We start from the raw sequence: 16,218 nt of genomic DNA on the forward strand, positions 1-16,218 counted from the left end.
CTGCCTGCAATGTGGGAGACCTGGGTTCGATCCCTGGGTTGGGAAGATCACCTGGAGAAGGGAAAGGCTACCCACTCCAGTATTCTGGCCTGGAGAATTCCATGGATTGTACAGTCCATGGGGGTCTCAAAGAGTCAGACATGACTGAGCAACTTTCACTTCACTTCACTTTGCTCTAGTATAGCTCTGTTCCTTCTCTCCTCATTTGCCCTATTATCATTAAGCAAATTACATCTTTATATATTATAAGTCCATCAAGAGTTTTATAATTATTGCTCTATGTAGTTGTCTTCTAAATCAAATTAACAGAAGAAAAGAGTTACAAAATATATACTTTTACTGTCTTATATTCAGATCAGATCAGATCAGTCGCTCAGTCGTGATTAGGTCGGTGCAAAAGTAATTGCTGTTTTGTAATGTTGAAATTTCATGTTTGATATTGGAATACATTCTTAAATAAATGTGGTTACATCATACATCATTTTAATGTACATTTCTCACTTTATGTTTTTTGCTAATGACTTATTACTTGCTGCTTATTTTATATTTATTTTAGACTATAGAAGTGATGTTAGACAAAAAGCAAATTTGAGCAATTTTTTAATTTGAGTTCAAAATGGGTCATGAAGCAGTGGAGACAACTGACAACATCAATAATGCATTTGACTCAGGAACTGCTAATGAACATACAGTGCAGTGGTTCAAGAAGTTTTGCAAATGAGAGTCTTGAAGATGAGGAGTGTAGTGGCCGGCCATTGGTAGTTGACAATGCCCAACTGAGAGCACTGATCCTCTTACAACTACATGAGAAGTTGCTGAAGAACTTGTCGACCATTCTATGGTTGTTCAGCCTTTGAAGCAAATTAGAAAAGTGAAAAAGCTTGATATGTGGGTGCCTCCCCACTGTGCATGTGTGCTCTGCCACTTTAGTTGTGTCTGACTCTTTGTGACCCTATGGACAGTAGCCCGCCAGGCTCCTCTGTCCATAGGTTTCTCCAGGCAAGAATACTGAAATGGGTTGCCATGCCTTCCTCCAGGGAATCTTCCTATTTTGGACCCGAGTCACCTGAGTCTCCTGCATTGAAAGCGATTCTTTATTCCCTGAGCCACCTGGGAAGCCTGCCTCATAGCTGACTGCAAATAAAAAAACATTGTTTTGAAGTGTCATCTTCTCTTATTCTGTGCAATGACAATGAACCATTTCTTGATCAGCTTGTGATGTGCGACAAATAGTGTATTTTATATGACCACTGGTGATGACCAGCTCAGTGGTTGCACAGAGAAGAAGCTCCAAAGCAATTCCCAAAGCCAAACTTGCACCAAAAAAAGGTCATGGTCACTGGTGATCTGCTGCTGGTCTGATTCATTACAGCTTTCTGAACCCCAGAAAAACCATTACATCTGAGAAATAATGCTCAGCAAATTAATGAGATGCACTGAAAACTGTGACACCTGCAACCGGCTTTGGTCAACAGAGAAGGCCCAATTCTTCTCCATGACAACGCCTGATGGCACGTTGCATAACCAACACTTCAAAAGTTGAACGAATTGGGCTATGGAGTTTTGCTTCATCCACTTCATTCACCTCACCTTTTGCCAACTGGCTACCACTTCCTCAAGCATCAGGACAACTTTTTGCAGGAAAAATGCTTTCTAAGAGTATGTCAAATCTTGAAACAAGGATTTTTATGCTACAAGAATGTGTGTGTTAGTAACTCAGTCATTGCCGACTCTTTTCGACCCCACGGACTGTAGCGTGCCAGGCTTTTATGTCCATGGGATTCTCCAGGCAAGAATACTGGAGTGGATTGCCATTCCCTTCTCCAGAGGATCTTCCTGACCCAGGGATCAAACCCTGGTCTCCTGCATCCTAGGATATTCTTTACCATTTGAGCTACAGGGAAGTCTGCTACAAGAATAAGCAAACTTATTTCTCACTGGCAAAGATGTGTTGATTGTAATGGTTCCTATTTTGATTAATACAGATGTGATTGAGCCTAGTTATATGGTGGGCTGCAGTCCATGGGATCGCTAAGAGTCGGACACGACTGAGTGACTTCACTTTCACTTTTCACTTTCATGCATTGGAGAAGGAAATGGCAACCCACTCCAGTGTTCTTGCCTGGAGAATCCCAGGTACAGGGGAGCCTGGTGGTGAAAGTTTGTTGTTGAATGAAAAGACACCAGGATTTTTGGCCTCTGGAGGAGAAGAATTCAATCCAGGGCCAGAGACGAGGCTTGATCACTCAGACCTTTTGTGTAGTAAAGTTTTATTAAAATATGAAGGAGATAGAGAAAGCTTCTGACATAGGCATCAGAAGGGGGCAGAAAGAGTACCCCTCTGTTAGTCTTCAGCTGGATGTTATATAGTCACTAACAGTCTGTTAATGAAAGAAAGGAATGTCTTAAAACTCAGAATGCCACCAGGCCCCTCACCCATAAGATGCATTTTGGGATAATCTTGGCACCAAAATGTTCATCCCGGGCCATAAAACGATTGACTTGAATCTTGTAGAAGGGCAGATTACCATACAAATAGTTTCATTTACATAGATTTGGGGAACAATGTCTGAGTATAACATACTGGTTCTGAGCCAGTAGGTTCAGATAACAAGTAGGTTCTGAGCCATTAGGCAGAACCGACTTGAAGACAGAGTTTGGGGTGAATGCATAGTACATTAACATAGCTTAAGACAAACATTTCCATAAGAAAAATGCATTGGTTATCTCAAGGTTTGAGAATAGTTAACTTCAGGTGAAACCAGGTGTCATTATGGCAACACAGTATTTTAAGAGATACCTCCTTTTAAATTTGTAAAGAGAAGAAAAAAATATCACTAGTTTGTTTCCTCCTGCTGCTTAAGAGAGATAAATATGTCTGACACTTGCAGGCTATTGTCTCCGTTTGGAGACTCCTGGCCTTCCTGCCTGTTACCCTCTCATTCCCCCCTTTTCTTTTAGGAGAATTATGTTGTCTAGGGAAAAGGGGCATCGTTTTTGTTCCATAACTGCTTCAGAGCTGACAAAGGGCATTGTCCCTAAATTGGTGAGACAACATATTCTCTTAATCCTCATATTGAGGATATCTGATCCAGGGGCCCCAAATAGTAGTTGGAGGAAGCTGCAGCAGTAGCAGGAGTTTGAGCAACCATTTGTAACTTAAAAGCTTTCATGCGACTAGAAACAAATCCAGTTACACAGTTCCAGGTGCAAGGCAAAATAGTCATTAAAACAACTTAAAATCAAAATTAAAAGTCACGTTATGTCCATAAAGTGCAACGTGTTGCACCAGTCCATTTTACGGTTGTTAGATGTCATCAGGTGAAGAAGAGGCATCACATATGATTGTTGTAGAAGGTATTCACAGACTTGGAGAAAGTCTTTTCCTTGAAGTGGAGATGTCCACCACGGGAAGCCTTCTACTGATGAAGAGGGGAGCACTCTGCAGACCCAGCAGTTAGACCCATTGTGGAATGCAGCACAGGAGGGAGCCCAGGACAGGAAGGCACTGTCTTGAGGATCAAACGGCAGACTCAGGATTTTTAGAGTCAGCAGAAGTAAGCTCAGATAGATTATCAGGCCCATCTGAAAAGTACAAAGTCAGAGCATAGAAAGTAAAGACTTAAAATGAAGTCACTTGGTTCTGGTCAGGGTGCCACCTCTTAACTCGAGTATGATGTACCCACGGATCAATTCCTGGCACTTTGACAGATGTGGGAGAAGAAAGAATAACCTGGTAAGGGCCTTCCCAGAGGGGCTCGAGGGATGGGCCCCCAGATCCCAATGTTTTTATGAGGACCTCTGTTCCTGACTCAAATAGAGGCTTGCTTGACTCAGAGGCTGGATCAGGAGTCGTCTCCCAGAGTTCTGTTAATGCCTGTTGAAAAGTTGGCTGCCATCTATGGGGTCGCACAGAGTCGGACACGACTGAAGTGACGCAGCAGCAGCAGCAGCAGCAGCAGCATAATGACTTAAAATTCACGATCTGAAACCACAATTACTTTTGTACCAACCTAATATTTACCTCTGAAGTTACCTTTAGCAAGTTTCTTTGTTTCTTCATGTGAATTTGAGTTATTAATTTGGTGTCCTTTTTTTGCCATGTGTTATGCAGGATCTTGGGCTTCCCTTGTGGCTCAGCTGGTAAAGAATCTGCCTGCAATGTGGGAAACCTGGGTTCGATCGCTGGGTTGGGAAGATCCCCTGGAAAAGGGAAAAGGCTATCCACTCCAGTATTCTGGCCTGGAGAATTCTGGCCTCTCGCACTCAGACATGACTCAGCAACTGTCACTTTCACTTTCACATGCAGGATCTTAGTTCCCCTACAAGGGATCAAACCCAAACCCCACTGCATTGGAAGTGTGAATCTTAACCACTGGACAGCTAGGGAAGTCCTAGACCTGTTCTTATTTTTGAGTGTAGTATTAGCAATATATAAGAAGTTTCCATATTCCTTTGATTACTTTTGTTTCCTCTCATTTTTCCCCCTATTCCATTTGTTCTTACTCTTTCTGTTTTGTCCCATTGGTTATTCTTAAATTAATTAACTCAATGCTTTATACATACTTATCGAACTCCTATTATACTATAGGTTTGGGGATGCAGTGGTGAAGAGATTGAAGACTGTCCCCGTGAAACTTACACTGTAATTGGGGAGATAGTATATAAAGCATTATAGAGGAAATATGATGAAAGAAATTGATAAGTGCTACAGTGGAAAATAAAGCAGACCTAGACACAGAGAATGAGGTAGAAAGATCAAGGAAGGCCTCTGTGAAGGGGTGATACCCAAAGAGACCAGGATGAAACAAAGGAACAAGCCACATGCAAAATGAATAGCAAATGCAAAGACACTGAGGTTGGGAACATGCTCGGCATGTATGAAGAACAGAAAGGAGACCAGTGCAGGTACAGAGAAAATGAGGGGGACAGTGGTAGGATGGGAGGTCAGAGAGGTAACATGGGCAAGATCTCACAGGACCTCATGGACCATAGGCTTTATGTGGGTACATGGACTTCAGCTTTTATTCTGATGGGAGCTGGGAAGGAATGCTGAGTACATAGGAACATTAATTAGAATAGGGTCCCTCTGGCTGCTATGAGGAAAAGAAACTATCAGGGGGCAAGGAAAGAAGCAGGGAGACTGGTGAGGTGGCTACTGCAAGGGTCCAAATGACACATGGTAGTGCTGGCAGTGGAGGCGAAGAGAAGGGGTTGGATTATGGATCTATTTTAAAGGATTTGCTCATAGACTGGATGTGGAGGTGAGAAAAAGAGAGGTATCAAGGGTGTTTTATGGTTTTTAAAAGAATGAAATAATGCCATTTGCCACAACATGGATTTACCTAGAGATTATCATACTAAGTAAAGTAAGTCAGAGAAAGACAAATATCATATAACATCGTTTATATGTGGAATCTTATAGAAAATGATACAAATGAATTTTTTACAAAACAGAAACAAGCTCAGATCTCAAAATCAAACTTATAATTACCAAAGGGGATATATGGGGGAAGGTGGTAAATTAGGAGATTGGGATTAACATACACAAATTGTGTGTGTGTGTTTTCAGTCGCTCATTGTATCCAGCTCTTTGGGACCGTATGGACTGTAATCCACCAGGCTCCTCTGTCCATGGCATTCTCCAGGCAAGAATATTGGAGTGGCTTGCTCCTCCAGAGGATCTTCCTGATCCAAGGATCGAACCTGTGTCTCCTGAGTCTCCTGCATTGGCAGATGGGTTATTTTTTGCTGAACCACTGGGGAAGCTCTACATGCACGTGTTACTATATATAAAATAGACAACTAACAAGGACCTTCTGCATAGCACAGGGAACTCTATTCAATATTTCTGAAAGAAAATAGACATATACATTCACTTTGTTGTACACCTGAAACTAATAAAACATTGTAAATCAATTATACTACAATAATTTTTGTTTAAAGGATGCTTTATGGTTTTTGATCTGAGAAGCTGGGTGAATGATGGACCACTTATGGAGATGGGGGAGACTGAGAGAAGAATAGAGTTTTTGTTTTGTTTTTGTCTTTATAGTGGAAGAGCAGGCCTTGGAAGACAGTAAATCAACAGTTGGAGTTTGGGGAAGTTAACATTGAAATGCTTCTTTCTACCCAAGTAGAAATGTTGAGGAGGCTTTTGGAGTTTGAATCCCAAGAAGCCCGGGCTAGAGATACGAATTTGGGAGTAACAGTAAATACAGGCTATTTTTGAAGAATCAGACTGGGACTTCCCTGGTGGTCCAGTGGTTGAGAGTCCACCTTGCAGTGCTGGGGACATGGGTTCCATCCCCTGGTCAGGGAACTAGGATTCCACATGCTTTGAGGCAACTAAGCCCCTACACCACAACTAGAGAGCCCGTGTGCCAACAGCTGAGACCAGATGCAGCCAAATAAATTTTTTAAAATAAAATAAAATAAAAAGAATTAGAGTGACAGAGCTCTGGAGGAGCTCATACTGGCAATCAAGTGCTCCAGCCTGAGGCCACACTGGCTGTTTCCACTCAGTCATTAGGAAGTACAATCATCCCACCTTCCATGGTCCTGAAAGGGAGAAAAAATGAAAATCCTAGCAAACAGCAGGAATGACAACCACAGAGAGCCAATGGACTTGTTTTTATGTTTTTACTTCTGCAAAAGTCTATCCCCATCCGTTGTAATTGGGGGTTGATTCTTAGCTCTCCCCCCCCCGCCCACCCCATCACCCTGGATGGCTTGACTCCATCTGCAATCTGTCTCCTAAAGAATGCCTCAGAATAATTGGTCCCCTGATGACTCCCTTGAAAAGCACCACTCAAGGTATTTTGGGGGATTGCTTTGGGGGAATTTGGGGGAAGGAAGGGAGGTAGATGTGTCTGCTCATTAGACCATTTTGCCACACTCTCTCAGAAGGCTTCAAAATACAGCGAATTAAAACATGTCCCGCTGTGCTTCAGGCTCACCAGCCTTACTTCACTTCCTTGAACATGCCATGCTGCTTCTCAGCTTAGATCCTTTTCTTGTGCAATTCCTTCGCCTGAAATGCTTTCCCCCTATACCCATCTCCCTGGGTAACTCCTCCTGGATCTTTAGATCTCAGCATAGATACCCTTTCTCAGGGGGAATTTTCCCAGCCCCCTCCCCCACTATGGGTGGTAGACCCTCTTACACTGGGTACTTGACAACTCTGGTATACAGGCTAAATTTGGTTGAGTACTGCCAGACAATTGCCCAAAATGACTGCTTAAGCCCAGACTCTCACCAACAGTACATGAAGGTCCCTGTATCTCCATAAGACTGCCAAATTTCATGTGATTCAGTTTTCTAATTTTTTCCAGTGTGATGGATATAAAATAATGTTTCATTTTATTGGCTTTTGAGCAGTGAGCAGCTCAAGCAGGAACAAGTCTACAGTGTAGAAGTCATATTGCCTAACATTTTTTCTATTAAAAATGGAAAAATTTGTTCAATTAAAAAAATTGCACTTCTCTAATGATTAGTAAAATTGAGTATGTCTTCACATGCTTGATAACCTCATGGGTTTCCTCTTGTGTGAGCTTTCTATTCCTATCCTTTGCCCATTTTTCTTTGAGGCTCTTGTTTTTTTCTTGCTGTTTCTCAAAGTCACTTTTATATTCTGGATGTTTAATCTCTGGTGATTTCAGCTATAGCAAATAGATATTTGCTGTTTCATCTGTTAACTTTGTGTATAGGGTCTTTTATTAAACAGAAACTGTAAATTTTGATATGTACATCATCATTAACATTCTTCCTTGTGGTTTGTGCTTTTGAAGTTTTGTTCAGGAAGTCCGTCCCCATCCCTAGGTCACATGGCATATTTTTCTATTAACGTATAGTGTTTTCTTTTACATGAAAATCTTTAACCTGTCCGGAGCTATTGTTTGTATATGGTGTGAGGTAGGACTCCAGCTTATTTTCTTTCAGTTTTCCATACACCATCTTACCTTTCTGGCCTTAGAACACATCCTAATACCTGATAAGTCAAGTCTACTTTTTTATCTTTTTCAGAAATGATTTAGCACTTCACAAATCTTTATTCTTTTTTATAGATATTTATTTATTGAGATATAATCCACATACACGAGATTCATCATTTTAAAGTGTACAATTCAATGGTTTTTAGTATATTCACTAAGTTGGTCACCCATCACCGTTATCTAACACCAGAACATTTTCATCACCTCAAAAAGAAACCCTGTACTTATTTGCAGCCACCCCTGTTCCCTTCTCTTCTCCCCTCAGCCCCTGGCAACTACTAATCAACTGTCTCTATGAATTTGCTTATTCTGAGCATTTCACATAAATGGAATCACAAATTATGTGACTTTTTGTGTCTGGCTCCTTTTCACTCTGCATATTTTCAGGTTTCATCCATATTGCAACATGTATCAGTACTTTGTTTCTTTTTATGGATGAGTAATATTCCATTTTATGGATATACCTCATTTTGTCTATCCAGTCATCAGTTGACAGATATTTGAGTTGTTTCTATTTGGGGGCTATTATGAAAAATGCTGCTTTGAACATGCATGTAAAAGTTTTGTGTGGACTCTTTATATACTTTATTGAATAAGATTTATTGATTTTCCTTAAAATGTTCAGCTGGGATTTAAATTAAGGTTATATAGAAATTATATAGTAATTTGGATGTAACTGAAATAGTTATAATATGAAATAGTCTCATCCAAGAGAATGAAACATGTCTTCTTTTATTCAGATTATCTTTTGTGTAACAATATTACCATAAACTTCTCAGCTTAAAACATTAACTAACAGTATCTGTGGGTCAGGAGTCAGGGTATGGTTTAATTGGGTTCTTTGCTTAGGGTCTCACAAAGTTGAAATGAAGGTGTTGACCAGGGCTATAGTCTCATCTGATGCTCGTCTGGGGAAGGATCTGTTTTCAAGCTCACTCAGGTTGTTGGCAGAATTCAGTTCCTTGCAGTCATAGGACAGAAGGCTTCAATTTCTTGCTGGCTGTCAGCTGGGGTCACTCTTAGCTCCTAAAGGCCACCCTCTATTTCTTGCCATGTGAGGTTCTCCAAAGTGGTCAATTGTTTCATGAAAGGGAGTGGGAGTTGCCTCACAAGTTGATCATTTCCACCTCATTTTTAACATGATTATCTACATGTAATCACATACATCTGATCACCTTTGGACACACACATATTCAAAGGGAGGGGATTACCCAAGGATGAGAATACAAGGAGACAAGGATCATGGGGGCCATCTTAATTGTGTGTCCATTACATCATCCCTGAGCATATAATCTTCAGGTTCATAAGTGGATGTGTATAAGGATTTTGGGGCTTCCCAGGTGGCTCAAGTGGTAAAGAATCCACCTGCCAATGCAGGAGCCACAGGAGATCCCTGGGTCGGGAAGATCCCCTGGCAACCCACTCCAGTATTCTCCTTTTTCCTCCAACCAGGTGTATTAAACTTAACAAAATTCTATATACAAGGTGACCTAAATATGTTGCTTCAAAACATGATACTTTCCTTAACTAGTATTTTGATAAGTCGATCCACAGAGTGTCAAAATGCAGCCTACTCTAAAATTAATAGAAAAGTGCTCAATACATATTACATGAATGGTCTAATAGTTCTATAAGATAATTAACATAAGGTATGAATGAGTCCCTGTGACAGGCTGCTGGAGAACTGATACGAGTTGTCAGGAGGCCATTTTGTGAACTGCCACTGTGATGCCATCGTGTTTCTGGATCATAATGTTCCCATTATTTGATTCTAGATACACCACAAGAATATCAGTGGGGTCCGAGGTTAGCTTAGCTGCTTGCTGGGCTAGAACAGATATCACCCCAGCATGCTCATCTGACAGGGTTCCGCAGCAACCTAGATTGAGTCCCTGTGAATCTGTGCACAGGATTCCGAAAATGGATGGATTCTTCATTGTGTCCTCCAAGTGCTGCTCTAAGGTAGCCTCCATCCCGCCGCATGTCGCCTCCTTCTTTGCCACGGGTGTGAGGTGCTCCTTGGTCCCCACTCCAGTATTCTCACCGAGCAAGAGTTGGACACGACTGAGCACGCACAGTAGAAGCAGTTAGAATGGATTAGATACACTCACAGCAACACAAATGGATCTTTCTTTTATTCACTTTTGATTTGTGTCATGTTACCACACTTTTTAAATTCCAACCAAAATGAAAATACCTTTTAAAAATCTGGTTATAATAATAATACATATTCATTGAAACTTTTTTTCAGATAACAGAGAAAAATGTAAAGGAGAATGTGACAAAAGCATCTGTCATCTCCCGCTGCACCCACAATAACCACTGATATGCCCTTCCTGTTATTTTTCCCCCTATAGATACAGAAATTTTTATCAAAGTTTTGTTTTGTTTGCTGTATCATTTTACATGGCTTAAAATCCTTTTGGAACAATTTATGAGTGAAATCGATCTACGTATCTATGGAAGACAAGTAGATAGAGACAACAAAATAAAGACAGAGACAGGAGGAAGGTTGCAGAGATGAAGGGAGAGAAAGAATCAGAGGCAGGAAGAGATAGATGGGAGGGGAAGACAGAGAGACCTATGGGCATATAAGGTCAGAAAGAGAAACAGAGCAATGGAGAGATGAAGATACTGGGAAAGAGACAAGGAAAGGATAGAAAGGAACTTTTATTGAGCTCCTACTAAATGCCATTTTTTAAAAGTTTTTTTTTTTTAATTGAATATGTTATGACATTACTTTGTTTTATGTTTTGGTTTTCCGCTAGGAGGCATGTAGGATCTTAGCTTCCTGATGAGGGATTGAATCCATTGCTCCCTGCATTGGAAGGTGAAGTCTCAACCACAGGACCACCAGGGAAGTCCTCTAAATACCATTCTTATTAAACCTTCAAAGCCACTCTGGGAGACAGTTACTAGTAACCGCTTTATGCAGGTAAGGGACAGCACCTTAGAATGGTGAACTAATTGAACTCATCACTCTATAAAGGCCATGGTCCATAGGCCATCCGTAACTGTTTATCCAATGAACAAAATCGTATATCTCCTCCCCAAGAAGTGGGGCGGCAGAGGGGACCAGACCCCCATTCCACTCCACTGAGTCATTTTTCCTGCCTGTCTGCTGAGGCGACAGCCAAGTCTGTTGCTCTGGCTACTGGCCTCCGACTGCCATGGCAACCGCCATCAAAGGCTCCAGCTCATCATCTTGCCCCTCGGGCATCTCCTTGGAAACGGGCAGGATGCAGAGGCTGCGGGAGCTAAAGGCTGCGCCTGCGTAGACAGGATGGGATGGGCAGGGAAGGGCAAGATTCCTCAGCGTGCGCAGCCGCAAAGCACCGCAGCGGTGCAGGGTAGCTCAGGCGCTGCGCACTTGCCAGTCAGTCCGCCCGTCCGGAGCCCGGCTCGCTGGGGCAGCATGGCGGGGTCGCCACTGCTCCACGGGCCGCGGGCCGGGGGCGTCGGCCTTTTGGTGCTGCTGCTCTTGGGCTTACTTGGGCCACCCCGCACTCTCTGCGCAAGGCCGGTAAAGGTGCGACCCGGGTCGGGCGCTGGGTGGGGGTGGGGGGAGGATGCTACAGGCGAGGGTCGGTGCCTGGCCACTGGCCCCTTATCCTCGCTGGCCCCAGTTCTCGGGACCTGTGGAGAGATCGGCCTTGGGGGCCTGGGGTCCAGCCTCCAGTCTGCGCCCAGGCCATGCCAGCCTCCGTCTCTTGGGTGTGTGGGTGGCAGTGTCTGGGGGTCGTCTGGCCGCCGCGCCCTGCGCATCCCTCCGCACTAGGCGCTGGGCCTGGCCTCGCCCCGCCCGCCTCCTGTGGCGCTGTCCACGGGCGTAGCACACTGTAAGACGGGGGATGCGGGCCTCGGTCTGTGTCCACAAGATGTGATGACAGGGATATGAGTGTGTGCTGTCTCTGTGTGTTTCTTTTGATGTAAGTGCTTATGAGCATCCATACAAAGGTGCCTTTGTGGGTCCGGGTGTGCATTGTGTGTGAAGCTTCTGTGTGTGAGTTTTCTCAGTGTGACATCGGTGTGTTTGTGATTCCTGTGGTGATGGTGTGACTTATGGGTGTGTCTGTGTTTGGGTGTGTGTCTGTGTGATTGTCTTTTTGTTTGGGAGGGAGTGGTCTTTGCATCCCCTAGGTGCACACCCCATTTCGGTTCTGTTGAACTGAGAGACTAGGATTTTGTATATGTGTTGATGAGACTGTTTCTTTGTGGAGCTGTGTCATTGTGGAGAGAGGAGCCATGATGTTGCTCTCTGTGCGGCATTATGTCTTTAAGGGTGGTGCGTGTTCTTGCATCTAGATGGCTTGGCGATTGTAACTGCATAGCATTGGTTAGTGTGAATGTGTGCAGCCCCCCGAGTGTGGATGTGGCAGTGTTGGGTTGCATATTTGACATCTCAAGGCTTGTCAGTCCAAGTAGTGTGTGTAAGGGCACGATTGACGTGTGTGATTCCCTGGGGGGGTCTCAGGGGTGGTGGCCATCAAGGGCATTTGGAGCACATCCTTCTATAATGTAGAGTTAAAGGCTGTCTGCATCAAGGATGGTTTTTTAAAAGTATTCTTTATATATGAGAATATATCTAAAGATATGTATATATACAGTGTAAGAAATAATGATAAAATAATCCCTTTGTGTGCCCATTACTCAGCTTAAATCAAACATGACCAATAGTTAGAAGCCCTTGGGTGCCTCTCACCACAGCAGTCTCTCTCTTCCATAATCATTATCCTGTATTTTCTGTTAACCCTTACTTTTGTTTGTAGCTTATCATCTATGTCTGTATCTCTAAACAATATCTTGTTTAGTTTTTCCTCACAGAGATGGAATCATACTGGGTGTCTGGCTCCTGGTAGTCACTAGGGGTCACTAGGAAGTCATCAGGGTGTCTGGTTGTAACAGGCAGTCTGCAGTGGAATTCTGGAACTTGATTTTTTTTACACATTGTGAGATTCATCCACATTGAAGTATGTGGCTATAATTAATTTATTTTTATTACTGCATAATATTTTACACTATGAGTATATCATGAGTGTATGTGTATATCATGATTTATAGATGCATTTTCAATATGTTAGCAACAACATTTGGGTTGTTTCTAGGTGTTTCTTTTTTCCTTCCTTCACTTTTATGCTGTTATGAATAGTGCTGCTGTAATTTTTCATGAACCCTTGTCCAGTAGTATATGCACAAAAGCTACTCTGGAGTGTAACACCCCGGGAGTGGGGCATATGATATGTGCATCTTTCAAGACGTTGCCAAATTGTTCCTCAGCGCTATTTTGACAGTTGAGTTCCCAGCAGCAATGTATAAAAGCCTCCATTTTTTCTACGTCGACATCAACATTTGACATAGTCAGACTTTAATTTTGGCAGTCTTTTGCACTCCCCCTGCATAGTGTATCTCACTGGTGTTTTAATTTGCATTTTCCTGATTACTAATGAGGTTCACTAGTTTTCATTTGCTTAGTAACTGTTTTTGGTTCCTTTTTTGTGAAATACTTGATCATCAGTTTTGCCCATTTTTATATTAATTTGCTTTTCTCTTACTGCTTTTTAGGAATTTTTGGTATATTGGACATTGTTCCTTTATTGATTATTTGTGTTACAAGCATATTCTCCTACTCTGATTTTACTTTTCATTCTTTTTATGGTGTCTTGGGATAAAAAGAAATTCTTAGCTTGAATGTAGTCAAATTAATTTTTTCCCTTTCCATTGTTCCCAAATTTGGATCACTTATTTTTCCTGCACAATTTACTGAAGTTGTTCCTGTCCCTCATAGCTCTGCAGTGTCCCCTCTGTCATAGCAAGTGTCAGTGTGTGTGCATCTGTTTCCAAGTTCTGTTCAATCCTATTTCTTCCACTGCACTGAATCTGTGGTTTAACTTGCCCATTCAATTTTTAATGTCATTTATTTTTCTAAATGTTCTGTATGTCTCTTTTTCAAACCTTTATGGCCATTTAATGGTCTTTTGTTCCCTTCTCATACTTTTGATATCTTTTATTTCTTTAAACTTACTGAAATTGCTTAAAAACTGCCTGAACTGAACATTAGTCATTGGGTAATTTATTTTACAGATAGACTTGTAATATATGTATACAAAAGATATATAAATGATATATGAACACAGTTTTTCATTCCGACATTATTTATAAGAATAGAAAAAGATTGGAAACATCCCCAATGTTCATCAGTTGGATTGGTTAAATAAACTATTGTACATCCATAGGAGAGGGATTCAAAGCAGAAGAAAGGAAGGATCGAAGAGAGAAAGGATGCTTTTAGGGTAGGATCTAGACATAGATTCCAAAAAACAAGGCAAAGAACAGTCTGCTACCTTTTGGGTAAAACAAATGGACAGTAGGAATCTGTAAAATGCAAATATAAGTTCCTATTGTCCACAACATTAATATAGAGAAATACATTGCTGTCATATCTACCATCTCTATTCCTATAAAGAAACCTGGTCTTCAGCAGCCCCGGGCGGGGCAAGGTCTGAGTCACTAGGAAATCGTTCGCGATGGGGGGGGGGGGGGCGGGGCGGGGAGTTGAATCTAGGGGTCTTTGGTGGCCTTAAGTGTGACCAGAGATATTTGTGGGTCTCCATTGGCCTTAGGGGTGTCTACTCATATTCGAGGGCCCATGGCACCTTTGGTGGCATCTAGGGATATTTGGGGTCCGCGGAGTCCTGCGGGTTGGGAGTCCCTGGCCGGGCGAATGCTTAAGACCTCCCCGCTCCAACCTGTCTTCCCGCAGGAGCCCCGCAGCCTGGGCGCAGCCTCGCCGCCCTTGGCTGAGGCCAGCGGTCACCGCCGCTTCCGGCGGGCGGCGCCGAGGGGAGAGGCTGCGGGGGCTGTGCAGGAGCTGGCGCGGGCGCTGGCGCACCTGCTGGAGGCCGAGCGGCAGGAGCGGGCGCGGGCTGAGGCGCAGGAGGCCGAGGATCAGCAGGCACGCGTCCTGGCGCAGCTCCGGCGCATCTGGGGCGCACCCCGCACCAGTGACCCAGCCCTGGGCCTGGAGAACGACCCCGACGCGCCCGCCGCGCAGCTCGCCCGCGCCCTGCTCCGCGCCCGCCTGGACCCGGCGGCCCTGGCAGCCCAGCTTGTCCCCGCCCCTGCCCCCGCCGCGGCGCTCAGACTCCGGCCCCCAGTCTACGACGATGGCCCCACGGGCCCCGATGGCGAGGACGCCGGCGACGAGACGCCAGACCTGGACCCCGAGCTGCTGAGGTACCTCCACGAAGGGTGGTCGGGGGGCGGGCGCCATCATCCTGGGAGGAAGGGGGCGAGGAGCGGCGGAGGGCCTTCTTTACAGGGTGGAGGTGCGAACACCTAGGTCCTGGGACCCTAGGTCGGGGCAGAGGTGCCTGGCTGGCTCCCTTCGTCCGAATGGCTGGAGTGGAAGGCAGGGACACCTGTCTCCAGAAAGCGGTTGGACGCCTGAGTGGGAGGAGGCTGCCGGGTCCCAGAGAGGTTAGAGGTACCGGCGGCCTCCAGGTCCTAGGGCCGAGGAGTTGACTCACGGACACCTCCTCACTGCAGGTATTTGTTGGGGCGGATCCTAACGGGAATCGCCGACACCGAAGCCGTCGCTGCCCCGCGTCGCCTCCGCCGCGCCGCCGACCAGGATACTGGCCCTGAGCTACCCCCTGAGGGTGTGCTGGGGGCCCTGCTGCGTGTGAAGCGTCTGGAGACCCCCGCACCCCAAGCGCCGGCGCGCCGCCTCCTGCCCTGAGCACCGCCTGGATCCCGTGCACCCTCCTGTCCAGGACACCCTGCCAGCTCCCGCCAGCCACAGTTGCTGCCCTGGAACCCCAGGATCCCCACCCAACCCCACAATAAATATAATCTGAAGCAGCTGTGTACTTGTTTGTGTGAGTGACAGTGTCTAAGGGGCCTGTGGACTAAGTGGTGATGGCCCTTCTTAGACAAAGGAAGAGGAGCCCCAGCCCTCGGCCCAGCACTTTTAAGACAACCCCCTCCCTGCAGTCTCTGCCTCTCCTCCCTGGGGAGATCTCCATGTGGGCAATGGCAGTGCCTACCAGATTTTGTGCCCCATTTCTAGGCCTCGGTTGGGAATGGGGAGCCCAGAAATTTTTGAGGGCCACTTTCAGCAGCACCTTCTCAGAGTCCATCCCAAGGACCAAGCTGTTTGTGAGGCAGGTGACTAGAGCTTGGATGGTGCTGGGATGTCCACTTGCACACATGAACTCCCTGACAT

The 16,218-nt window shown here is 44.6% G+C and overlaps 1 protein-coding gene across 1 annotated transcript; it reads left to right on the forward strand.

Moving 5' to 3' along the window:
- The first annotated feature begins 11,249 nt into the window (after positions 1–11,249).
- Positions 11,250–15,856, forward strand: PCSK1N (proprotein convertase subtilisin/kexin type 1 inhibitor). Its single transcript, XM_027534532.1, has 3 exons — positions 11,250–11,523; positions 14,755–15,227; positions 15,540–15,856. The coding sequence occupies exons 1-3, from the start codon at positions 11,278–11,280 to the stop codon at positions 15,730–15,732; spliced, it is 912 nt and encodes a 303-aa protein (XP_027390333.1). The 5' UTR covers positions 11,250–11,277; the 3' UTR covers positions 15,733–15,856.
- Positions 15,857–16,218: the final 362 nt, after the last annotated feature.

The sequence above is a fragment of the Bos indicus x Bos taurus genome, chromosome X (genome assembly GCF_003369695.1).
Source record: "Bos indicus x Bos taurus breed Angus x Brahman F1 hybrid chromosome X, Bos_hybrid_MaternalHap_v2.0, whole genome shotgun sequence".
Classification (NCBI taxonomy): Eukaryota; Metazoa; Chordata; class Mammalia; order Artiodactyla; family Bovidae; genus Bos; species Bos indicus x Bos taurus.

Excerpts from the sequence above, each read along its gene's own strand:
- PCSK1N (XM_027534532.1), top strand. The coding sequence starts at position 11,278 with ATGGGATGGGCAGGGAAGGGCAAGATTCCTCAGCGTGCGCAGCCGCAA. Across the intron at positions 11,524-14,754 it reads TCTGCGCAAGGCCGGTAAAG|GAGCCCCGCAGCCTGGGCGC; the intron begins GTGCGACCCGGG and ends GTCTTCCCGCAG. Across the intron at positions 15,228-15,539 it reads CTGGACCCCGAGCTGCTGAG|GTATTTGTTGGGGCGGATCC; the intron begins GTACCTCCACGA and ends TCCTCACTGCAG.